At 47.8% G+C, this 26,495-nt stretch overlaps 2 protein-coding genes across 2 annotated transcripts; one reads left to right on the top strand and one right to left on the bottom strand.

The window, feature by feature from the left end:
• Nucleotides 1–6,921: 6,921 nt before the first annotated feature.
• LOC122381564 (glycine cleavage system H protein, mitochondrial-like) lies at nucleotides 6,922–17,714 on the top strand. Its single transcript, XM_043365902.1, has 5 exons — nucleotides 6,922–6,984; nucleotides 12,683–12,762; nucleotides 14,527–14,590; nucleotides 15,064–15,198; nucleotides 17,289–17,714. Exons 3-5 carry the CDS (start codon nucleotides 14,533–14,535, stop codon nucleotides 17,378–17,380), a joined length of 285 nt encoding a protein of 94 aa, XP_043221837.1. The 5' UTR covers nucleotides 6,922–6,984; nucleotides 12,683–12,762; nucleotides 14,527–14,532; the 3' UTR covers nucleotides 17,381–17,714.
• Nucleotides 17,715–17,894: 180 nt separating this feature from the next.
• LOC122381568 (gamma-aminobutyric acid receptor subunit gamma-3-like) lies at nucleotides 17,895–18,578 on the bottom strand. Its single transcript, XM_043365904.1, has 2 exons — nucleotides 18,156–18,578; nucleotides 17,895–18,071 (listed from the first exon to the last, which is right to left on the bottom strand). Exons 1-2 carry the CDS (start codon nucleotides 18,576–18,578, stop codon nucleotides 17,895–17,897), a joined length of 600 nt encoding a protein of 199 aa, XP_043221839.1.
• Between the last annotated feature and the right edge of the window lie 7,917 nt (nucleotides 18,579–26,495).

The following is a 26,495-nucleotide window of genomic DNA, read 5'->3' as shown; positions in this document are numbered from 1 at the left end:
CCCCACTGCCCCCACGGTGGCGCCGCCCTTGATTGCCATCCCTATTAGTTAAGTAAGTGATCAAGTTATTGAGAAACACTGATCCGCCTCTGGGAAAGTTGTGATCAGGGAAGCAAAACCACTAATTTTTGGGTTCCAGCAGCCTGGTTGGCAAGGAATTTAACTCTGGCTTTGCTCACCAGAATTAGAGTTATGAATGCATTGATGGCCACCAATTTTACTGTTAAAGGGATTATCAGGGTTTAAAAATTGAAAGGAATCGGCATAAGTTTCCAATCAATGAACTCCCCAGACTCTGCCGATTCTAAATATATGCATAAAATGTAAATCGGTACCAAAATTTGCGAGATATAGCCGTTTCAAAATTGACAAAATTGTACTTACTCACGCAAAACAAGTACTTGGGCGGCCAAGTTGGCCCATCACTAAAATGTAAACAAAGAGCAGCCTTGGGAAATTTCGCCAAGGCCGCCGCACCGCACTGTCGATTTCCACAAGACGGGCCTTGTCTGTTTTGTTTTTGTCTGTTGTTTTTAGGGCCTTGCAACAAGATTTCAGTGCTTGGCATTGAATTTGGATATGAACAAATTGAAGATTTGCTTTTCAATAAGACAGCAAGAGTTATCAACATTGCCAAAGTTATTATTTTGATTTGGGTGTGATTTGAATAGCTTGAGCTTGTTTGCTGATCATCAAATCTTGATTAATATCATTTAAATGTCAACAAGTTTCAAGGGTAAATTTGAGTGTTTTATTTCAATAAATTGAAATGTAAGTGCATCAGGCACAAGAGCTCAGTCGGTGACACACCAGGGAAATAAGCTAAAATTAGAGCGCTCTATTTATTGCTCCCGCTACTTCACCGTCTCCCATAGGGTCCTGTGTTGAGCTGGTGTCGAGGCTCTAAAAATGACGCCGATTTTTGCACCCTTCTCACGAAAACCGCTCGGACCGCCTGGAAACCAATTGTTCCGCTCTAAAAATTTCATGATCGACGGGAAAATGAATGAGGAAAAGATTGGTCCTGAAGAAGATTGCGTATGGTATCCGTGGCAAGCTTCTGAGTTGGATCAAGCATTTCTTGATTGATAGGTGGCAAAGAGTTACAGTAATGGGTGAGTCATCTGCCTGGAGTGAGGTTACAAGTGGAGTGCCTCAGGGGAGCGTTCTTGGTCCTCTTTTGTTTTTAGTATATATAAATGATCTTCCGGAGGCAGTGTGCTCTAAGGCCCAAATATTCGCTGATGATACCAAACTTTATCGCACTGTGGACAATGGTGCTGATGCACAAGAATTACAGGATGATATCAACAGTTTATATATTTGGTCTCAACAATGGCAACTACCATTCAATGATGATAAATGCAAAATGATGCACCTAGGAATAAGGAATGCAGGAAGAGAATACCAGATTAATGGTGCGTATATGAGGAATGTTGATTCTGAGAAAGATTTGGGGATAATGGTTGACAAGAAGATGAAATTTCATGTGCATGCATCACAAGCTGTGGCAAAGGGTTTCAGGATGCTGGGAATGATAAAGAGATCTTTTGTAAATTTAAACAAGAAGACCATTCCACTTTTATTCAATTCGATGGTGCGTCCCATTCTTGAGTATGGAAATTGTGTGTGGGGACCAATATATTGCATGGATCAAGACCAAATCGAGCGGGTACTACGTCGGGCTACTAAGCTGGATCCAGCATTGAGGGGCCTACCATATGAAGAACGTCTGCAACAGCTCAATATAGCATCAATGTTCCACAGAAGAAAGTGTGGAGACATGATTATGGTGTTTCAGATCATCACTGGAAGGATCCCAATACTAGAAGATTGTCTGTTTACAAGAGCAGAAGAAAGACCAGGTAATCGGGGTCACCATCTTAAGCTGAGGAAGCCATATACCACCACTGTGTGCAGACAGAATAGTTTTGCAGTCAGAGTAATAAATGAATGGAACAATCTACCAGAAGCAGTAGTAAGTGCTGATTCTGTGGCTGAGTTTAAGAAAAGGCTAGATCAGCATTGGAATAGCCGAAAGTTTAAAACAAGACATGATTGGAATGATTGAAAATGACTTTTCACTCTGCTGATTGAAATTGATATGAGACATGCCAGGAATGAGCAAAACGTATTGTATGTATGTTGTGCACTGTATGTACATTGTAACGTGTTTTGAGCAAAACGTACTGTATGTATGTTGTGCACTGTATGTACATTGTAACGTGTTTTGAGCGGGATCAATAGGCGACAACTAAGCCTTCTCTCCCGAAATACATATTGAGTATTGAGTATTGAGTATTGAAATAATTCTGAACTCCCTGTAGTACATATCGAAATATGGCTGCAAACTAGGAGCATGTCAAAATCGACAAAACAATACAAATAAACTTACCGGGATTTTTTTATTTTCCATGCATCTGTGTATGAAATCAGTCGGTTTTTCGGAAAGATCATCTTCTGTTTAATAAATAATTCCGCAATTGCAATCGAGAAAAAAAAAAACATTTCCGCTGTGACAGCAGTTTTGGCCTGGTTTTGGCATTGTGCCAGTAGTGTGGCGTGCGCGGTGCTGCGTGGTCGTCGGGACGGAGTTGTGAGTATTTTCGGTGTTTTAAATGGTTGATGGCCATTTGAACCAGCTTCATATTATTTCCTACAAATTTTTGCATCAAATTATTGCTATGAAAGACCATTGAAACCTGATTGAAACCCCTTATCTCTTTATGAAACACGATCATATTCATCGTCGACGAAAATGGCGCGGGACTCCATGTGCATTCCGATCGAAATAAATCGTAAATTAAATAATATTCGATGATAAGTATCATATTCTAGTGACACATTTTCATAAAATAACTCACCTGGTTGACTCACCTGGTTGGGTTCCTCGTCACTACTGTAGAGTCAGTCATGGGCGAGAATAGGCGAGTGTAGGAAAGGACATAGGAACCCCTTCGAAGAGACGCGCCAGACCGAGAAGTAGGTATGGCAGTGCGTCAAGCCAGTGGTATCGCCTGGGCAAGTGCGTCTTCCAGTGAATTGAGCAGAGTGAATATACAATACATGTGTCTGTTGTGGGTGTCCTTGTATCGGTGTGATCGGCAGAAGAATGAGAAGTAACAGACACAACATGGCATATAAACAACACTACTCTGTATACGCAAATAGCTCATCTTTTAAGTCATACTCCAACAGTCTTTTGAAAGTACATAAATCACTCGCGCGAACAGTTTCAATGGGAAGACGATTCCAGATACGTATACATCTGTACGTGAAGAAGCGCTGGCGGGTATCGGTGGATGTATGCGGTGTCAGGAGTTTCAATGGATGGCCACGGGATGTGGTATGGGGCTGGGGTGTAAACAGGATATCGGGTGGGATGCAGGAGTGTTTTGATAGGATTTTCCAGTACTGGATGAGGTCAGATCTGAGCAGCCTACCTTGGATGGAGAAGAGTTTTAGCTTAGTAAGCCTTTCTCCATATGAGAGAGTATCCAGTCCAGAAATTGCTTTCGTCCAGCGTCGTTGGACTCTCTCAAGGAGGCGAAGATCATCTGAATAGCCAGTGTTCCAAATCACCGAGCAGTAGTCCATAATAGGCCTAATGTGAGTTTTCCAGAGAAACAGCATGAACTCGGGAGAGCGACAAACTGTCGACTTCAGAAAGTTTTGGGCTAACCCTCCAGCTTTGCAAGCCACATCACGGATGTGGGCGTGAAATCTTAGCGAGATATCAACCTTGACGCCCAAATCCACGCAACTGTCAGATGTGGGAATAGGCTGGCCACCAAGGAGGTACTGGGGAGGTGGAGGGGGATCCCTGGCTCGTAGGGGGTAGAAGCGGAGCACAGTGCACTTTTTGCGGTTCATGTTGAGCCCCCAGGACCTGGCAGTGGAAAAAAGGGCATCAATATCAGCCTGGATCTGCGGGAGGGTAGCGTATGGTAACAACGGGCTGGACTGGTGACGGGAAAAGGAGGCGTAGATTTTAAGGTCGTCCGCGAATATTTTATATGACGATGAGAGGTTAGGGGCGATGGAGTTGATGAATATCAAGAACAAGACTGGACCAAGTACCGACCCCTGTGGAACACCGCTACGTACTGGGCGGGGGGAGCTCTGGGCTCCATTCACCAGCACACTCGTGGATCTATCGGTAAGGAAAGAACGGATCCAACTCAGGAGGGAGGCGCCCGTAGGATCCGGAGTGGCTCCACGGCAGTCATGACCGAAACCCAGGCATCTCAGTTTCTCCAGCAGAATCTCATGGGAGACCACGTCAAAGGCTTTGCTGAAGTCGAAGAGAACAACGTCAGATATTTTACCCTCGTCAGTTGCCCTCGACACATCATCGTATACCAGCAGCAGCTGATCTGCCGTGGAGCGTCCTGCTCGGAAGCCGAACTGGTTGGAAGTCAGGATTTCATTGTCATTTAGGTACTCCCACACATGGGCCGTGATGGCACGTTCTAGCATTTTACAGCATATGGAGGTGAGGCTGATGGGGCGGTAGTTCAGCGGATCATAACGGGAGCCTTTTTTAAAAATGGGAATCACCTGAGAACTCTTCCAAAGAGATGGTACTTCTCCTTCCTCTAGGGTCTTTCGGTATATGAGGTGGAGGGGGGTGGCAACAGCATCCGCACATTCCTTGAGCAGGTGAGGATGTAGGCCATCAGGACCCATGGAAGAGTTTGGGTCAAGCCCCTTAAGCAGGGAGAGAGTCTGGTCTCTGGTAACAACAAGAGGGGGGAGGTGGCCAGGGAATGTTTGGTGTGGATGAGGGTTTGTGGGAGTAAGTCGTGTGTATACAGATGCGAAGGCATCCGCAAAGCACTCGCTCATCTCTGTGGCATCATCGGTCAGGGCGCCCGAGGAAAGCCTCAGGGGGCCTGCAGAGGAGCGACCCACTTTCTTATGTCTAATGTAGGCATAAACTAATAATAATAAGGCATAAACTTTGCAAGGAAGTCAACATTGGATAATTGGATTCTTATTTTGCTCACATATCCTTGTAGTAGTCAAATGGCTCAATTATTAGATAGATGTAAGTATATGTTTTGGCTTGATGTTTGCTGTGAAACCACCCAGCCACTTGCTGGTTGAGTGGTTTTCTGATAATTACCTGATAATTATTTCTCCTTTTCCTTAAAAGAAACTAAAATTCCTTTCAAAATAATCCATTTTAAGGAAAGGCGGCTTGCTCATTGGCATTTCATGTTCTTGTTTTGTTATTGCTGGCAGTATTTTGATACAATAATGCAATATGAATTTTTTGCAATAATAAAACCTAAGACAAACTTAGTTAATGTGTCAATCAAACACCCAACAGAAAGATTGTGAGTCCTTGTGACGTGAAGTAGAATATTCTATGAATGTGTTATATAGAATATGCCAAATATTAAATTAATTATTATTTGATACTGATAGCTGAGCAGGTGAATTATGCCACAATGTAATTTCATTTTCTGGTTTTGAAATAGCCGGCAGTATTTTACTTCAACAAATGTAATACACTAATACCTATGCATGGAATACATGTTGTTATGTTACCTATGTTAAAAGTTTAATAACAGCCAACAGAAGGAGCTGTTTCAGCAGATAATGTTTGTACCTTATGCATTACCTTTCTTTTCTGCAGGACCATGCTTCCGCTGGGTGGTCGACATTTGCCTCCTGAAGAAGTTGAGCAACATGAAGACCACCAGATGAGGTGTCTGCAGTTCATGTGGAATTCTGCAGACTACAAGTGTTATGCCAACCACAACCAAAGTGCTGTGATCATGGAGGCATGAACCTCATGACAACACTTCAGATTTGCAGTTGAACCAAAGTGTGATTCAAACCACCTGTGGCATCTCACTCAATGTGTGAACAGTGTGATTATTGTGCAGTGTTCAGCTGCAACTAAGACATTTATTAGTGACTTGTTTTGCAATTAGCCACCAAAAGCATTTTTGGGCTGGCTGCTGTAATTTGTTGTGCACTGCGCAATAGTGGTAGTGTTTTGTCACTTGTCAAGTTGTCAGTTGTGCATGTTGCATGTTTCTCTTCCCTCGGCCCTCATTATCAGTTAAGTGGTGAATTGGCATCACTCAGTCTCCCCAGATCTCCATTGACTGTCTGTCAACCACCTAACTTGAGATGGTATTTGCTAATAGTGTCAGAAAAGAAGTGATTGTAGACATTTTTAGGAATATGAGCTCCGTTTCATGCGTGTTCCAGTGGTCATTTTGTCACATGTCCCATAGTGTAATAAATGGAAACTGTTGTTCCCTTTTGAAGGTACTCGCGGATGCAGAAAGCGTTGGGCCTAATTATTAAACACGCCCTCCTATCAGCGACGCACGAAATCGACAAATATCATCCTTTTTACAACAGGAGGAAACGAAAACTTGTGAACATAGCTGTACCTACAACAGTGCATAAGGAATTGAAATTCTGGGAGTTTTTGAAATTCGGAGAAACTCAAGTTGTCGACAGGTATGCCCCCTTGTACGTCAAAGACCGCCTAAAAAACAAACGTCTACAAATGAAGGCAGTATTCGTATGTTCGTTGTAATTGCAGCAGCCTAGCAACATGTATTGCGGTCCGATGGCGAATTACACTCGTGCTCAAAAACTATGCCGGCAACTGCCAATGCATTTAGGTCGTAGGTGAGGAGAGGAAGGGTTATGTCATATGTCAACATCATAGAAATGGCTTCATCTGAGCTGTGCCTATTGTACATAATTCAACCAATCTATGCATTTCGTTTCTTGCAATCTACTCATGCTTTCACTCCAGCTTCAGAGTAATCATCCCATATTGTACGTCTTAAGATATTGATTTCTATGGCGGTTTGCAATTACTAGCCACGTCTCACCTCAGTTTGGTGGCCCCGCATCGGCCCACTCGGCCGCTCTAAAATTGACTTACGGAGGAGGATGGTGGCTTTTATTTTAGCTTCTCCGCCGACTGCGGGGAGCGCCGTCGCCGAGGTAGGAGCAATAATTAGCTTATGTTTGGGACTAATTTCCACGCTTAATTAACATTTTAATGTTATTTTAATTAATTCGTGTTAATCTTTGACGCATTCTCTTTCTATTGATACCATCCACCGGTCTGAGAATTACTGCCTTGCTGCGTAAGGGCCGATAAAAGATCACGCTTTTAGGGGTATCTCTTCAACATGGGGCAGGAGCAATAAATAGAGCACTCTAATTTTAGCTTATTTCCCTGGTATGTCACCAACTGAGCTAAGTTTCAATCTGATTATTTTGTCAAGAGTGGTCAATCTAATGTAACGTCTTGCGAGAAAGCTTACCTAAGTGACTGAAGAAAGCGCTACCTACAGTTTTTCAAGATCTATGTTGATCTGTTTTTTCGAACAACAGGTTGTACAACATGATGTTGTGACATGACCTCTGTGTCCTGTACGTCTCCCCTGCTGCTGCAGCAGAGCCCCGGCTTCAACTATAGTTTGTTATGGGTGGGCTCTCCGTGAACGTCTTGGTGCGTTTCTACATATTGCTGCTGTGAAAGGACGGTACATGAAAAAATATGTAACTTGTATGTTTTTTATTGCCCTGGTACCTACTTAATGTATATTTTTGTTGTTTATGAGTGATAAATGAATATATTTTGAGGAAAATTGAGGCATTTCAGTTTTAGTTTGTGGAACAGAACAGAAGAAGCTGCTGAGTGCGGATCATGCTTCAATTGAGAGAATCATCCTCAGTTATCTACATATAGGCATGCTTTGTAAGCTCCTTGCATTTTGCCAGCTTCTACTTGCTAGTCAAAGTTGTAAGAAGGGTTAGGGAGAACAATTGGTACACATGCCACCATGTGCAATCACCAAACGAATAAACGTGAGGGCCAAGTCCTTCACACAGCATGGATGCTTATAGGTACTGCACTAATGTATAATGTTCATTATGTTCATATTAGCAACTCACCCAGGCAGCCTGCCTTGTGGTATTTCTGAGTTTAAGATTTTGTAAGACTCACACTAATCATAAGGTAAATTATATTGATATGTATGGATGAACAATGTGCAAAGGGGTCGCACGTGCCTGCTCAGTGCTCAGCCATGGATGCACGTGCCTTCTCAACAATGGGCGTGCTTGCAGACATCTCCATGGACGAACAATGTGCAAAGGGGGGGGGGGGCGTGCCTCCGCGGCCGCCTGTTGGCTCAGCCGCTGCTGCTGCTTGGCGCCGCTGCTGAGCGCTGCCGGAGACGCCGCTCGCTGCCGGAGCTGCCGGAACAGTCACCGGAGCTGCCGCCCGCTGCCGGAGCTGCGGGAGCCGGGCCCGCCGCTCATCTGTCAGGACCGCCGACGGCAGCACGCCCGTCTGTCAGGGTCTGTCAGTGCCGGCAGTGGACGCGCGCGGGTGCGGGCCGGGTACGGACGCGCGCGGGTGCGCGCCGGCTATGGACGCGCGCGCGCTTGCGTGCCGACGATGGGCGCGCGCGCGTGTATGCCGACCATGGCTGCCGCCCGCTGCCGGAGCTGCGGGAGCCGGGCCCGCCGCTCATCTGTCAGGACCGCCGACGGCAGCACGCCCGTCTGTCAGGGTCTGTCAGTGCCGGCAGTGGACGCGCGCGGGTGCGGGCCGGGTACGGACGCGCGCGGGTGCGCGCCGGTACGTGCCGGGTACGAACTCGCTTGGGTGCGCCCCGGCTGTGGACGCGCGCGGGTGCGCGCCGGGTACGGACGCGGCGTGCTCGCCGGGTAAGGACGCGGCGCGCGCTTGCGTGCCGACGATGGGCGCGCGCGCGTGCATGCCGGCCATGGCCGCGCGCGTGCATGCCGGCCATGGCCGCGCGCGTGCATGCCGGCCATGGCCGCGCGCGTGCGCCCCAGCCATGGACGCGCGCTAATGCGCGCCGGCGATGGGCACGCACGTGCCTGCTCGGCAATGGATGAGCGACGAGCGTGCCTTCTCGGAAATGAGTATACATGCAGACATTTCATGGATGAACGCTTTCAATATGTTCAATGTGTTGAGACGGATCTGAGTAAACTGGAGAGAAACTAGGATAGTTTTAGTCCTGCTCAACTAGTTCTGCCAATAAGTACAAACACCACCTTGCTGCCAACTGCTTACCAAATACCGCATCTGTTGTACCCTTGCATGATGCATATGTACATACAGAAAAAAATACAATCTGTTGAAATCTGAAAACATACACTGCTGAGCACTGTGGATGAATCTGTATGAACCCTGTGGCTCAGCGAAACCTTCTGGCCCAGGTTATAATTGACAGTGAATTAGGAATCAATCCTTGCGAAGAGAAAATAGATCATCGTGCTTTAGATGAGCATAATGAAGAAGCGTTCCTTAAGTTGAGTTAGTGACTTTCCATCATCCATGCCAGATGGCCAAAACACACCATTTCAATACTGTCCCAAAAATATATTTCAAAACACTTATTGCATGGCTATACACACCAGCTTACTCAGTCACCACACTCAAACCAAGGCCATATAAGGGTAGTAGTATAGCAGGCGTCACACTTGTTTTTTTGCAACCATGAACGAACGAAGAGAGGCGCTGTAGGTTAGGTTTGGTTTGGTAAGGTTTGGTGAGAAAGCATCTCTGGGTATAGCGCATCTCCTTGGTTGCAAAAAGAAGTGTGACGCCTGCTTTATGACTACCCATATAAGTAGACTCAAACACAGTCTACTAATACAAACGTCACTGGTCTCAAGTCTGCGCTCAATGCACCAGATGTACACTACTCACAATACGTCAGGACTCAACGTCAGCCACCAATTTTCTACATCAAAATTCACATCAGGTTTTCAAAGTAACAATGTATGTGCCACTTCTGTACTTTGTGCTACAAACACAGAATAAATGATATCAGTCAGCAATGCATTGCTCATTGTCAGCCAAAGTCTGCAAAGTCAGTCCGCAGGCTTTGCAAGTAAGTGCAAAGTCTGCGGAGATCAGTTGCTTTACACACCACCAATATCATGCTGCAATGTGCTCAAAACATGCCTATACACCAACAACAAAGCACAACCATGAAGCACCACTGATAACACTTAACCTCAAAGCACACAACATGATAATTTATTTATTTTGAGTACCTACAGAAACAGAATGTCTCAAGGCCACTCGTGCTCACTCCGAAATCTGCCAGTCGCTCAGCCTTGAACATTGACATTATTTCATCTGAAATCTATTTTCTTCACTTGATCAAAGTTGATCTGCGTCATACATCTTACAACGGATGTCTCGAATTATTGGTAACGTTCAGCACTTAGCATTAAAAATGATAGGTAACTTTGATTCAACACTAGTTCCATCCAAGCTTCTTCATTGCTTGAGGTATATCACTTTCAAGTTTAATTACTTGAACTAAGACATTCTTGAATTACACTCGGGATGAGCTTAGTTTGAACGCACACAAACAACACAATTTTTTAATTTGAATTATTTTGATAACCCACAGGATATCTAGAATGAGAAGCTGAGAAGAATGAGAAGAAGGTTGTGTTCGTTGTGTTACGGACCTATGCTATATTTCCCTATTTTGTCTTGGGAAAATATAATGGAGCATGCTGTAATCCATTATATTTTCCCTAGATCCATTATATTTTCCCTAGATCCATTATATTTTCCCTAGAAATATTTAGAAAAGTCTCCGCTAGTGTAAACCCTATGGGCGTTTAGAGATGGACCACCAAGTACTCGCAAGTTTACGCGGCTGGCAGCCGCGAAAACTTTGGAGGCCCACCATTGGAAAATTAGGCAATTTTGAGACGAATGACTTTGGATTGGGGCTTCAGTCACCTTCTTCTACACGTTTCACTGAGTAAGTCCGAAATTTTGGAAAAAACCCTGATAATACCTTTAATGGGATAAGGTTAGGGATTTAGAAATAATTCCTATGTCTTACTTCCTTGAGTCTTCCATAACCTCTTATCTCCATGGCAACTGGGTTCAGTCAGCCGGACTGTTTAGAGTGGACGATCATGGATCAAATGACTTCTGGTTCAGGCCTTCTGATTTGACAGCATACGGTTTGGGGTGTGTCTAGCGCAGCACTGCAATCCAATCTGAGTGCATGTTGTTAATAAGCTTGCTGAGGTGGCTAATGTTTAGACTTCTGTAAATAAATGCTGCGGTGAGTTGCACGGAGAACCGTTCACGTTCACGCTCTCCCATGGTGCAAAATACTGAGCGCAGCCAATATGCCCCCTTGAATTGAAATGGCTCACTTCCATTTCATTTTATTTTAGGGCTAGTTAAAGGGACCCTCCCACCTTAACATTAGTTTTGAGTTGAGATAGCCAAATTGGTGGCCATGGCCTGAAAATACCGGTTTGGGCACTCACAACATCGAAAAATGCTTTAATTCGGAGATATGGAATTTAAAACTTGCAGTTTTCGGATTCTAAGGGGCTAATGCATTGGTATGCCCCCTTAGAATTTGTGACGTCAGCGGAGGTCTAACGATTTTTAAATCTTTTACTAAAACGTTTGGTAGCACGCGGTGGTATATGCTGCTTTGCGCGCAACAAATGCCGCACTTTCAAATAAAGTCGCTAGGAACAGCGGAGATCCCAGAAAGTAAACAATAGTAAAAGTCTAATATCTTGAAAACCGGTGAATATTTTTCGATGAAATTTGATAGATATACGTTTTCGCTCTTCCTGAACCGAGCGACATCACTTTCATGCCAATTCATTAACTTTTTTGAAGGTGGGAGGGTCCCTTTAAACTAGTTATGAAGTGAACAGTTCGGTCGTCATGTCAATCTTTGTAATCGTCTATGCTTCCGGCCCTTTCGCTAAATGGGGAGAAGTGCGCGAGTCGGGCTGCTTATAATCCGGGAGCCCACAGCGGCCCGTGGGTTACAGTCGGGGACTGAGGCCCATAAACAATAATAAATAGAGGCTATCTGACATCTGTGTCACCGATTCAATGAGATTTATTGTATCTTGGCTGTGGCCAGCGGCCAGCAGTTTACGTCATTAGAGCAGAGGAAGGTCTCCGAAATACATTTGGAAAAAAACAGGGAACGGATGAAATGTTTCCTACCCTAACGGGGTTTTCAGTTCCTCACTCATCATCTCAATCCAACCCAATCCAATTCAGGGAATCAGCGCCAGATACTGTTTCTGCTTCCTCTCACTGAGACACACTGATACGGCCTTCTTGCAATAGTGTCGGCGGGGCTGGAGTCTCGTCGGTGGTCTCCGCTGTCGGTCGGTGCGGTCTGAACCCCCCCCCCCTCCCTCCTCCCACTATTACTACCGTCTATCACCATCCCGGCGTCGTGTCATCACAGACGCCGGTGCGGCTCTCTGGTCCCGCTCGTAAGCCACGTGGTCGGGGAACTCTGATCGGCGTCTATGAACTAGGCTGTAATTTGTTTATGGAATGTAGCTTTTTGCCATTGTTCATCGCAAGAGATGTAACTATTTTCCAATAAGGTATTTCATTGTTCCTACATTCGGCGCCTATTCTTTGTGGAAGTCGTAATGAGACGCCTTGGATTTTCTGTCGGCAGTTGCTAACGTCCAATAAGTGGTTGTTGCTCGTCAGGACCCCGTCGATCCCAGCGTTAGCGCCCGATGCCCTGTACAAGTGTACATTTATGTAACTCTGTGTATTTGTACTGTAAATGCTACGGTCTACAGTCAACCGACTCTAACCCCACGCCTGTCCGGACAGATCTCAAATACACGGAGCAGCACGAATGGGTGCGCTTGGACGGAGCCGTGGGCACGGTCGGCATCACGGCTAAAGCGGCGGTAAGTGACGCCCCCCCCCCCACCCCCCCCCCCCCCCCCCCCCCCCCCCCCCCCCCCCGACACTTCAAATCGTAACTGGGGCTGCTCCCTGCCAGTGTGGAGCCAGTGTTAGTCTAGAGCAGCCGTACGGTGTCATAAGATTTGTTTATTTATTGTTCCCACTACTCACTACATTCGCCTCATCCCGTACTTCCCCTAGCGTTCGATCTGTTGTCTGTCTTGGCGCCTGCATCGCTGGATGGATGCCCATCTTGCAGCAGTCCCGTGTCCTAGTCCCTGTCGTCTTCGACCGACCCAGAGTGTCCCACGTCACGGCCGAGCGGCAGGCACACAGGCGGTCGGCTCACCTAGGACAACTGTCAGCGATCGACCCGGTCGTGCATTAATGATGGTAGCGATCAGGTGATTGCTCCCGGGAGGGATGGATTGGTGTGCAGGGCCTGTGCTGTTGTTAGGTCGGTATAGAGGCCTGGCAACTGGGCGTTTTGCCAGGCGGGAGGGGCAAGAATGATAGCGAAATGCCATGAACTACTGTATTACCGATATGAGCTGCCGAAATAGAGTAGTCTATCATGAAACAGCATATGGTAGGAAGAAGAATGGCTTGGTCGTTATCAAATGCCGTTTGATTAAACGGGTCTGACCATTCACGGGCCAATCCGTTCAAGACTTTGAAACAAAACGGCATGTTGAGATATCAGAAGGCACTTTCGAAATCGATCCACATTCCGAGCAATAGCCATTCAACATCGAGCTGAATTAATGCACCCTTCGCTGTCCTTAGTCCATCTAGTCGGTACGCATTAGGCCGTCCTCATTCGCTCCGTCCGCCTGTCCGTCTGGCCATCGGCGTCTCCGCCCGACACTCTGGCGCGTTTGCTTACAGTACATGTGGCCGTTGTTGGCTGTTAGAGGCGGCTGGGTGCCTGGCCAGCGTCACCCAGCCCTCGCCCGTCGGCCGGCCGGTCTGTACGACTATCTTTGTGTGTTTAAGTGTGCGTCTAGCCCGCACCACGCCCGCTCATTGGCGCGTTGGAGTGGTGTCGGATGAGACACGCCTCCAACTCCAACCCCTCCCTGACCCTCGCCGGCCCGATATTTGGGTAAATAACGGTCTTTGGGACCGGGTTGTAGGGTATGAAATGATAGTGTCCGGATAAACACTAAACAGTGATCGTTTACATGCGCTCTTCTCAATGGATGTTGAGTCAGGTTATGTTTTGCATAAAATAAAATTTGTGTATTGGATATCTTGTTTCGCAACTCGAGATACGCGTTCGTTTGGCCATGGTATGCATATATAGTCGCATTGTTGCTACGAGGCATTCTATGTTTGTGATTTTATATGGGTGTGTGTGAAATACGGAGGCTTTCATCTCCCCGATCTAAAAAAGGCTAGTGTGGCGGTGTAATGTGTCCTCGACTCCTCACTAACTGTTGATTATACCCGATCCCCTGTCAGCAGGAGTCTACGGGCATATGTACCCGTACATACATGTAGACTAGTATGCATGGACTTGTCACTGTCGTGTGTGTGACTGAGGATGCCTTGCTGACCGTGCCCTTTCCCCCAGCGACAGGAGTCAAGGGGAGATCTGTACGCGTGGCTGGTCTGTCCTGTGACAGTATAAAGACTGTCTCCCTGGCCGTGCCGTATCCCCCATCGACAGTAATCCATGGGAGATCTGGTGTATGTGTGACTGGTCTGTCCTGTGACAGCCTGAGGGCTGCCTCCCTGACCGTGCCGTATCCCCATATCGACAGGAGTCCATGGGAGATCTGGTGTATGTGGAGATTGCCGAGCCCGGGCTAGAGGTGGATCAAGGAGGTGAGCGCTATAGTTATATCCGAGAAAGGAAAGAGCATGAGTTAACTTGATGGACTTAATAATGTCTGGACTCGGGAGTGAGTGTTCTGCGTCGCGTATAAAGAAGGAAAACTGCACCGATCCCTCAGTCCTCACTCCTCACAGTGCGCCACTGCTCACTTTCCATGCCTAACATTAAAGCTGTTTGAACGGTAGCGGTGGGGATGCATTTGGGAAGCCCCTAGAACACCGAGCTTCTATCTTGGCGTCTCCCCATTGCTAATGCATCCACCCTCTGTTTATTTTTATTGAACGATAGTTTATCCAAACTTAACCGCCGCGCTTTGTTTAGTTAGTGTTGCCACCATGGGTCGTGTAAGCCCCACCATGAGTAAGATGGCCTTTCTGACCCCCCTCTCTCTCTCTCTCTCTCTCTCTCTCTCTCTCTCTCTCTCTCTCTCTCTCTCTCTCCTCTCCTCTCCCTCTCTCCCCAGATGAGTGTGGATCAGTGGAGAGCGTCAAGGCAGTGAGCGACATCTACGCCCCCGTCTCTGGCAAAATCACTGATCGCAATACGGACCTCTCTGACACACCAGAGCTCGTCAACCAGGACCCGTACGGCGAACAAGGTCAGTTCGCAGATTACGTCATCAGTGTGACGTCATGTGTGCTGCCCGTGCCCACAGTGTAGGTCGTGCCACGTTTGTTTAGAGAAGTGACTGACATGAGCGACCTACTTTTGCTTGTGACGGCTGGAGATTTGATGTTTCGTTAACATGGAATCTACATACCGATCGGTTTCAGCCATGTGAAAACATTATGAGGCTTCTACTCATTCCCATTGAAAATGAAATAAGTTTCATTTTAAGTAATCCCAGTAGGTGAATTGATTGTATAGTCCACAACTAAGACCCGAACTAAAACAGCAGCTTTTCAGTGCAACGTCTGGATAAAAAGATGGGTTTTGAGTTTAATTCAGAAGGTTTCCTTTTTGACCTTTCATTATAGAACTTTTGAAGTCGGGAACTACGACATAGGTATATTTTCACCCTCTGTAATTTTAGCACAAGTCTGATAAAACTTGCCGATCCGATGCCGTAAAAAACTTGCCGAAAAGCATGCGGATGTGTCATGCAGATTGTCGATCCCACCATAAAATCTCTGACTATTCCGGTGAATACGAGTGAGCACGGGCATCTATTGAGTTTCCTCTAGTAATAAAGGTGTATTGAAGGAGTGGCCCGACCCGGCGGTCGGAACTGTTTACAACGCTTATGTGGAACTCGCTTCTCCGCATGTAACTGTTTAAGCAAACTATTTTCTATGTCGGGCGACTCCATCCCTTTTACCCCGAAACTGACTATGCTCGATGCATCTGAGTGACTTCGATGATGCGTGCCAGTTGTTCTGTCAAGGGTATTCAATGTCCAAATTTTCCCATGAATGCTGCAATGCATAATCAAATGAAATTCAGGCATTTGAATGTCACGTGAATTTGACATTTCAAAAAATCTTAAAATCAAATGTCAATGAACTCTCCGGGAACGCGCAGCTCCTTGTTTTCCCATTGGTTTTCCCGTCGTCTGAAATTCATGGACCTTTTCACTGATGATTCAATAGATTTCACCTGATATATTTCAAATTAGGAACCGGATAGATTGATAAACATTTAAGCAGCTATTGGGGTCTAGCATTGCGCTGCTCACATGCAAGATCCATTTCGCATCCCAGGATGTTGTTAGATTATATTTTGTCGGAGATCTGCGGGCATGTCTCTCTACAGTCCCATTCTGCTGTTTTTGTTGCATACCAATGGAAATGAGCAAGGTCGAATCAATTAGTTAATTGTGGTTTAGCGCTGAACGTTTCGTGACCATGCAATTATGCGGAAGGGGTTACTTTTTTGTTGGGTAAGGCTCTTTCGGTCTGACAAGGCCATTTCAGATCCGGAAGGATGATAGGAATTAGGGGGAGACATTGGTCTGAGCAGGCACCCTAGTGAGTCACCGGGGCTGAGCCGGTCCTAAAGGACAGGCCGACCAGCCCCCCAAGTACTCGCTGCACCCGGTTACGGGTGTGCTCCCTTGGGAGCAGCAGAGCCGCTCCAAGGGAGCAGTCCGCATGAGATTAAGTTGCCCGTCCAGCCCGGACCGAGGGTTGCGGCGTGGAGGAGAATGATTTGAAAGTCCTGAGGATGGAAACGACGGACGGGTGAAAAGGGTTTGACGTCCCCTCACCACCTCGTGTGGATTGATAGAGCATGACATGACATTGAGCGTTTTCTCGTCCGATTGTATGTGACTTGAATCTCTTTTTTAGGAACAATTGGAGATGTAAAAGGTATTGAAAATTAGTGCGCGGAGTTGAGCTCATGCTAATGTTTAAAGTATGTTTATTATTTAAAGTATAAAGGACGTGTTATAAATCCTTCTGTCTCACGAACAACCGGTCTGTCTCCCGCGCCACCTGCCGAGTAGTTTTGCTAACTACAGGCTTTCATAGTTGGCGCCGTAGGCTGACTGGTGGCAAAGAACGGTTGTAGAATCCAGATCAAAGGACTGACTCGTCGCTGGGCAGTACTCGCTGGGCAATACTGATCTACGATCATTGTACACTGACATTTGAAAGTTGCAAGTTTTACTAACAAGGCAGCCTTTGAACCAGTGTCTGGAACTAGTGTGTCGCTTCGTACATCAACGTCTTCCTGTTCGGTTCGCAGGCTGGCTGTTCAAGATCGAGCTCTCCAAGCCGGAGGAGCTGGACGCGCTGATGACGGAGGAGCAGTACACGGCCTTCATCACAGAGGAGTGAGTGGCGGGGCGCGGCCGCCGCCGCCGCCGCGGACGTCTAGTGGTGCTACTGAGCGTGAGATGGAGGGACGCTCAGCCCGATACAGCGCGTCAGCACGGCGGGGCCCGCGTCCCGCGCGCTGTGACCGGGTGCCAGTGATGTGGGGGCTTTTCGATAGCTGTGTTCAGGGACGGCAGTCCTCAGAGTAAGTGAGAACTTGCGCTGAGGCACTCACGAAGCTGCATGTGCAATACGATGGTTATTTGAGTACGCATTTTTATCGTGCGCTGAATGACAATACATTGAACACATTTACGCTTTCCTTAAAAGAGCGTGCAAGTGTTCACAACCTAAATTCTTTCCTGTTTATTGCATTGCGTTAAGTATCGCTTGCATACGCTTGCATTACACGACAGAAACTTCGTTTGCCTTTATCGCCTTTTTCACGATCCCGCTTCATACATAGCACAACAATCACGAACGTCAAATAATCGACACACAACATATCACTAAGAGCTTACCTCCACATGGTCCACTAATGCAACTCTTTTGGCACGTGAATGTACCAGTAAAGCCAGACGAACATCATGTATCCGCCGAGGTAGATCCACTGTGACCACTCCTGGTAGAGGACCAGCGCGCTGAGGAACTTCTGGTACGTCTCGCTGGTATAGATGCTGATGTCCTCCAGCATGGAGGGCGGCTGCGGCGCCTGGCTGGCGCGCTGCTGGCGGAGCGCCGCGCTGGCCGACGGCGAGGCGCTGAGGCGTCGCATCTCGTGCACAGCCGAGCGCACCATGTTGCTGGAGATCTCCGGCTCGACGTGGCGCATCTCTCTGCCGAGCCAGTTGTCCGTGTTGGTGACCAGATGCAGCACCTCGGTGGTGTCCGGCTGCTCGGGCTGCTGGCGCAGGTTGAAGGCCAGGTACAGCAGGCGGATGTCGATGATGCTGTCAATGGTACAGAGGAACTGGAACACCATCGAGAAGACGACCCAGATGTCGAACGACTTCAGGTGGCCGCCCTGCGGACTGTAACGCATGTAGACGGACAACATGCTAATCAGCGACAGGTTGGTGGTGCAGTTGATGATGCAGCGGCCCTGCGACACCTCTTTAGGCAGGAAGAAGGCCAGCCACGCGATCATGAAGTGTAGTATGCAGGGCACGAAGACGAGGAGCGTGTAGCGCAGCCGCTGCCTGCTGATGATCAATGTCATGACCAGCCGCGGAAACGGAAAACCACTGTACATGACAAAAGCCGGGCTACCTGTCACCACAGAGATCTTGTAGCCTTCCTTCACGAATGATCTGGACAAACGGACGCCGTGCTCGCTCCAGAGAATCGCCAAGTCGTCGGCGAACATCCCGAAACTTTCTATCGTTATGTTGCACTGATGGGAGTCGAAAGGGAACTTTGAAAAGTGCATTGGGCACATCAAACTGAGAGTGAGTGTCAAGGTGCTCTCGACGACGTAATTGTCTCGAAGGACCAAATCTTCTGCGGTCAGGCCGACTTTTGCGACGTGTATTCCCATCATCCCTTTCATGTAGAAATCGGGCGTCCACAGGTCGTTCCGGTATTTCACTGACGGGGTAAGATGTATGAAACTTTTCCGAGTGGAGTTGTCGACACACTCTGGATTCATGTGTGCTGGGAGTATTATTCTCCTGTCTTCCCACTGTTCTTGATATGTCATCATCATTTGGATTGAACCTTTAATACCGTCAATGTCAACCAAATCTATCAATGTAATGGTGATTTTTACTGGTATGGCGCAGGGTCTCGGAGCCGGCATGTCTGGATTTGGTCGTATCATTTCTTGACACTTCTTTATGGCTTCCATATCCGGTATATCGTTGGCCACATAAGATTCTTCAACTATTTCCATTCGATCGAGATCACAAATGGACAAAGAATGATCGTGCAATGTATCCGTGTCATTGTGAGCCGGTGCATGCGTTGTGTTTGTGTCGTTATGAGCCAACGTTAAACTGAACGCTGCATACAAACATGCACAATGTAGGTAGTACCGCATTTGATATTTCCATGAGTTTAATGAGAAACTCATGCTTTTACGTTGTTTGATCTATCTTCGCTGATAACTTTCCGGTCACATGTTGAACGTGCGAAAGCGGTCCAAAATATTGATTCCATTTCATGAATGACACATGTTGGGTGATTGTGGGGTCATTTTCGCACTGACTATTTGAAGGCTCAGTTGCAGCAGGTCGTTGCGACGCCCTCACTAATGTCTTGCAAGCTCGCTTGTTAGATTCTTCTATAGCCAAAACACTGCCGGGAATGTAACTTGGTCTGGAAAAAACGGGATGGACGGCAAAGCTTTTACCTCTCTCAAGTAAGTGACGGATGTCTTTTCAAATGTTTTGCTATGTCCTCTAAGCCACTATTAGCTTAGAGATACACGATATTTCACTACTGCTACTGTCTGGATACAAACCAAACTGGAACAAAATTGTATACAAATTTGACGCATCATTTTTCACTTCATCGAAATAATGCGAAGCGTGCTCATCATTTTGTACGTCCGCCGCGTGCTCATTTTATTTTTGTCGCGCGTTTCAACGAAACACATTTATACGGCATTTGTACATTGCACATATACGGTCTTGGTTTAAATATTTTCTTCGTGTACATTGTTTTCGCATAGTTTGTGAATTTTATCGAATCAGCAAATGCTTGCATCAGCCTTTTTATCCCGAAAAGCCAAGGTTCCACAGATAAACAAACACGGGAAGGTCACCGACCTCTATGTATAAGGTCTTATTCTTGTTATAGGTAACCTTTCGACATGTGAATCATTTTGACTGCTGAAACTATTATAAACAGGGCTGCGAAGGCGAAGTCGGAGTCAGAGTCGGAGTCGGTCGGAGTCGACGGTTGTGACCGGAGTCGGAGTCGATATTGAAAACCGGAGTCGGAGTCTGAGTCACCGAAATTCCGTCGACTTCGCAGCCCTGACAGGTCTGCGGAGTCGGAGTTGGAGTCGGTCGGAGTCGACAGTCCTTCCCGGAGTTGGATTCGGAGTCGGAATTGGTTTTTTAAAGCCGGAGTCGGAGTCTCCGAAAATCCGTCGACTCCGCAGCCCTGATTTTAAATGCCCGGCTTTTATAAAGCCGGCCTATGTAAATGTAATTACCTAGGTATTGCTTTATAAGCCAACTTTAGAGTCAGGACTGCAGGTCTTTTGAACGCTTGCATACGCATAGCCGTCCTCTTGCCTTGCCCTACCGGCTATCTCACTGCCCAATTTTCCTCGAACCGCCATTGCAGCTTGATTATCAGTGATCTTGTCTGTTTCATGCAGGAGTGTCATTGTTAAACATGGCTGCATCCTACGACCTTGCACAATATCCAGTCGCGCGATTGCTTCGCTCACGCCCCCCTTCACCTACCCTACATGGGATCCTGGACGCGCCTTTGCGACCATGCTCGCTTTCCGTAGCACTCTGTGCCATGCCAAGCTAACGGAACCGTCTGGGAGCATGTCTCAATGACGGAACGTTCGGCCGGCGCCGCGCCTCCAGCCCAGGCGGGCGCGGCGGCGAGGGGGGCGGGGCGGAGGGAGAGGGGCAGCCGTGTGGCTGCGCCGCCGCCGCGCAGTCGCCGGTCGCCAGAGTCGGTTGCGTTGCGTCGGTAGTGCTCGTTGCAGTGCGGATCTCGTTGGTGTGTCGCGTGGGGTGTGTGTGACGGGTTGGCGGGGTGACGAGCGTGTCGCGTAGTTCGACTTGTCATCGCAGGGAAAACCATACAACAGGTAGGTCGGTTCACGGCTGTTTTCGTGACACAACTGGCATATGATACGACCGAAGTCTTCTCACGTTCAGTCTGGCGTGATACCATTTTCCTGCCAGTGAAACGCTCAGGGAAGTTCCGTCAAAAGTGCTCTGGTGCTGAACTCTACAGCTTGTATCAGCCATCGCCCTCTCGAACATTTTGAACGTCCACCCGTCGCTGATCTTTCTTTGCATGCACAGACCGTGATAGTGAGAGCATACTGATAAGTGTCATCGCTATTTTGGACGTCAGACGCCATGTCCGCGTTGCTCGACCCCCTGTTGTACCCCTACCGCCTACGTTCCCTCTACCTCTCGCCAGCTGGCGCCAGTCACGTGGGTGTTGGGGCCGGGAGTGCCGGCCGCTGAAGGTGATGGCCCGCCTCAGTCACGTGCTAGCGGTGCCGGCCGTTGACCCACACCTTGACGCTGGGTCCGCTCGGGGTCATGAACAAACGGACAGGTGTTGGGGTAGGGGACGCTATTGTTGGTATGTAGGTACAGATAGAGTCGTGACAGGTGATGTGGGGCACGATGTGAATAAATATTCATGGCAGAGCTGGGCATTGCGCAACTTAAGTCCGCAACTCCGCAACTCCGCAACTTGCGGACTACCCTCTTGGTAGCGGAGTTACGGATCGGCTACCGAGCCCAAAAAAGTTGCGGAGTTGCGAGTTGCGGAAGCGAAAAATTCTAAAGCGCAACCGCTACCGGGGCCGCCACCGCTGGTGGGGGCGCCACTGTGCTCTTTGCACTCCACTGCACACTGCACGTGTTTCCAGGCTAGTTTTTGAAGCTGATTTCGAATTTAATGACCGTTTGAACATTTACGAAGTAGTTTTAGTGCCTTAGTAACATGTTACGAGGCTTTCAGTGGTGGTTGACACTGGATAGGCGGTAGCACGCCTACTGGTTGACCTGACCTGACCTGACCCGACCAGGCCAAATGCATGAAGACGTCATCTTTGATCAAAACCAACATGAAATTTATTATCAGCGCCCCCCCCCCCCCAAAAAAGCATAAAAGCTTCACTTTACGAAGTTCTAGCAGGTCCGATTTTCCCGACTTTTGGGTCATTGACCTGGCCTGGAAGGTCAACCAACTTCATGACCTATGACCTTAAAATTGGGTATCATCGGCTTCCTCTCGTCACGGGCAACACGCTCATTTTTTTTCCCGCGAAGCTCTAGCTCGATCAGGGGCCGAACGGCAGGGGGGGGGGGGGGGAGGGGGTCCAACCGACGTACACGTTAGACGCTGTAAAACACCGCATGACAGCGAGGGTTAAGTCAAATTTTATGGTCGCCAGCACGGGGCCGGGGTCGGGGGGGGGGGTGTTTGGACACCCCTCCGTAAGGTTTTCCGCAAATATATAAAAGAGGCGGCGGCAGCGCGGCTGTTTTCGACACTGCTATTAACACATCCTTTCCACACATTGTATCAACATGTCAGACCCAGGTCACCTCAGGTCAGGTCACCAGGTCAAGTCAAGGGACCCAATCTCCGAAAAAAATTAAACACCCGCCCTAGCAATACAGGGCAATATAGCAATATAGATACACCTATTGACCGATATCACTTTGAAACTGTCTGCATGTGACAAGGGTAACAAGATATAGGTACAAAGTGTATTGTCTCATATTTTTTTTTAATATTTGTGACTTAAGGTAAGGTCAACTGTGTGACTTCTCCATTATAAGTCAATGGGAGAAAATACAACTCGTCCGGATTTGCGGCAAAATGATCCCAAACAACTAAAACATGCAAAGAGTAGCACTGGCAGGTCATTTACGTCGACTGGTGTCGCAATGACTTGCGCATTGAGCATTATAGGTCACGTGACGTCATCAGAGGTCACCAACAGTCAGGTCACCAACAGAGGTCAACCAAAGGTACTACCTGTCAGACATAACACTGCACTTCAGGACTAAAACTGATAAAACATAGGAACCTAATAGAGGTTGGTAGCGGAGTTGCGGAGTTGCGGAGTTGCGAGTTGCGGTTTTACGATCTGCAAAATAGTTTCGGAGTTGCGATTGCGCTTTGGGTACCTTAGGTTGCGGAAGGTAGCGGTAGCGGTTTCCAAATTTCGGTAGCGATGCCCACCTCTGATTCATGGAATAAATAAATATGCCTAAATAACAGAAGGCACTAGTCGTGGAAATTCGTATTTTTCTGCACCGCCGAGTGCGAGTGGTTTCTGAAAGACGTCGACTGTATATATGGGTGAGATGTGGACGCATCAGTATTTTCCACATCGATGCTGCTTTACTCAAGTTATATTAGGACGGTATTTTCGTCTTGCGCCTTATTTTCCTCATTTTTATGTTAACTATTTTTTTTGCAAGTGACTTGGTTGCGCGGTGGTACCGTTTACTTGGCACAGCACAAATCTGCTGTTGTCGGTCTCGCCACGTCTCTCACTGCCTAGTGGAAGGTATTCACTTTACAGTGCATCTCGCTCTCCTGTGATATTCCTGTTCCAGTTCCCATCCATTCGGCCGTCCTGTTTTGCTACATTGCCGCTATCCCGCCACGCCAAAACCAAGGTCATCCGGCCCGCCCTTTGCCGAGCGCGTTGCTCAATAACGTATACCATCCATGGACACAGGCGCATGCAGGGCACGTGAGTGACGTATATTATAGATCAGTGTGAGGACCACCACTGCGCCGCATTCCGATACCAAGGGCAGTCTGAATCACATAGTCTGCTGGGCGGATGCTCAGTATTGGATCTGCCTGTGCACGGGCTATATGGGCCACGCGGCGACTTGCATGCGTCGGTGAGGGTGACCGCAGCTAGCTCTAGCGAGATGTCATGAGATAAGGACTAGACGGACGATTGTACAAGCTGCTGGACAGTGTATAAGCTGTTTGTGTTGTGAATGTGATGCGACGATGCAGATTCGACTAAGTAAGCTGCTCAAGGACAGTTGCAAAAGCCGATACTGTGAAGTGAATAGCGTTTTGGGCTAAAACCGGGCTGACTTCAGCGAGACTTCGCCATCGCCGCGGCCCGCCGCTCGAGCCTTATAGCGTCCCACCCCGCTGCCGCCGCCGCCAGTCCCGCTTTGGAACAAAGCCTTTGACTGGTGGTGAAAAATGGACGGCCGAAGGACCACGGAGCTCCCATTTCTGGGGCTCCGAGGCGGAAAGCCCGAGCGCAAGTACTACTGGTCAGTGGATTTAGACAGGTGTAGGGCTGGGTACTGTGTGATCGTCATCTCCCTAATGGTGTAGTACGATGTGGGACGGCCCTCCATCGCTGCGCCAATGTGCGCTGCAATATATCGTGGAAGGGCTATGTGATAATGGCCTGGGGAGTAATAGTGGCGTTTATTCTCGAGTGCCTCATCCCTGGCTGTGGTCATTCGGGGCCGCCGAGGAGCCCATTTGTGCTCCACGGCCGAGTGCCACCGGTCTCTGGGCCGCTGGTACAGACTCATAAATAATGCATCGGTGGGACGGCCGGCCGACTGGCCCAGTGCGTTCCGACAATAACTGGGCGCGCACAATTGGGAGGGATGATTGGAGCAGCGCTCCATGTGACAACGCCTGACGAATCTGTCAATTTGTGGGCAATACCTTCAAACCAACAAGAACTGCAATAATTGTCAGTCAGATGGACTAGACAGGGGGGACTGATGTGTAGTTATGTCATATTTAGATAAGAAACAAGATGCTGGACGCTCACGCTGGTATTGATCTTTCGATGTAACTACATATAACAGACGCGCAATCAGGCTCCATTGATAAATTATCGCCTGTGACACTAGAACTTTGTCCAATTGCCTCATTTTAGCGTTTATCGTCAGCTACCTCGGCATACGGCTAGGAAATTAATGCCACTCTTAGGATCGTGGGTGAAATGTCAGCACTCGGCAGCCTTTTCAGTGTTGTGTAACTTTTCCGTCTGTGCAAATATCACGTTATGGCGATATCAACAAACGGCACTGATCGTCAGTACGTCACATGTGGCCATAACGTGACGTCATTGTCTTGTGACGCATCCACTGCGTGCTCGGTGGACGCTAGTGTTAGTTGGGGCTCATTGATTACACTCGTATGAAATTAACTTCTTAACTATTTCGGGTATAGACTATGTGGAAAAAGGATATTTAGTCATACCCGAACCGTATGATTCGGTAGATATCGGTACGGTGATTGGACATCATGTAGCTATGGGTTGTAGTCATTAGATTTTAATCGCAGACTAGAACTACGACCCTGTGCCAAAATGACGGCCACTTTTCACCTGATCTTAGCCGCTATGTGGTGCCAGTCTGATTCTATTTTCTGTCTGGCTTTTTATCAGGTCCTTGAAGCAGATTCTAAAACAAAGAGATCTCGCTGACTGGAAAGATAAGGGAAATTCTTTTCACTACAGAGATGAAAGCCTTTTGATGTCGACTGGAGCGCCGCGGAAACTTTCTGTTAGCTGATAATGAAACTATAAAGTTTAGGCAAAAGGTATCTCTATCCGTTGCAAAATACTTAACTGGATAGTGGATTGTCTTGAGTTGTATATGAGTAGCGGCGGAACACATTCAATGAGGGGGGCACTGCCGACTTATGGTCCCATTCTTTCCATGCAACGCCCATAGGGCTAATGTTAAAATGCCAAAATCAAAGGGGGCACGGTGCCCCGGTGCCCTCCCCGTTCCGCCGCCTATGTTAACGCCCCTGTGTATATCGCCCTTGGAGAAGGTGACCGGTAGGTACTAGCATCGCTTATGGGGAAAATGTCCTAGATTTTTGCAGACGCTGAAAAGGCTGCATACAGGATCTTCAAATGATCAATGATCATATAGAATATTGACGATAACGTATGTTTCATCGAAGGAACTGATCACGATCACGAGTCCCATTTCTTCGCTCATGATTGCACGTAGTTTGTTTTTCGGTCAATTACTGTGTATTTATTCCGCTCTTATTGCGCATTATTGCCGATGAATTATGAGTATACCATATAGCAAGTCGCGTGAAACATTGTAACCGTCTTTTGCGTCGCGCCAACTTTGAGCGCCATCGATCCAGTCATTTCCGAGGTTAAGAAACGACCCCTCGTGCACCTAGCCGTGAACCATGGAAAGACACCGTCCGGTAAGTGCCGTTGGACAATGTTTCATGGCAGTCGGCTAAGCCACTGCGTAGGTCTTGTGAGCGAAGCAATGTGATTTAGCGAAACAAACCCCTGGTTTAGCAAACGGCACGATACCTTGGCGGTCACCTAGAGGCATTAAATCAACAGCAACTTCGACGTAGAAGGGAAGGGACGGCCAAGCGCATAGACTAGCTGCCTGCCAAATAGATGTGCAGTTGCGAGATTGTGCTCGCC

Source organism: Amphibalanus amphitrite, unplaced genomic scaffold (genome assembly GCF_019059575.1).
Source record: "Amphibalanus amphitrite isolate SeventyFive unplaced genomic scaffold, NRLGWU_Aamphi_draft 000122F_arrow, whole genome shotgun sequence".
In the NCBI taxonomy this organism is placed as follows: Eukaryota; Metazoa; Arthropoda; class Thecostraca; order Balanomorpha; family Balanidae; genus Amphibalanus; species Amphibalanus amphitrite.
The sequence above is the reverse complement of the archived record's forward strand: the minus strand, read 5'-3'. Positions and strand labels throughout refer to the sequence as shown.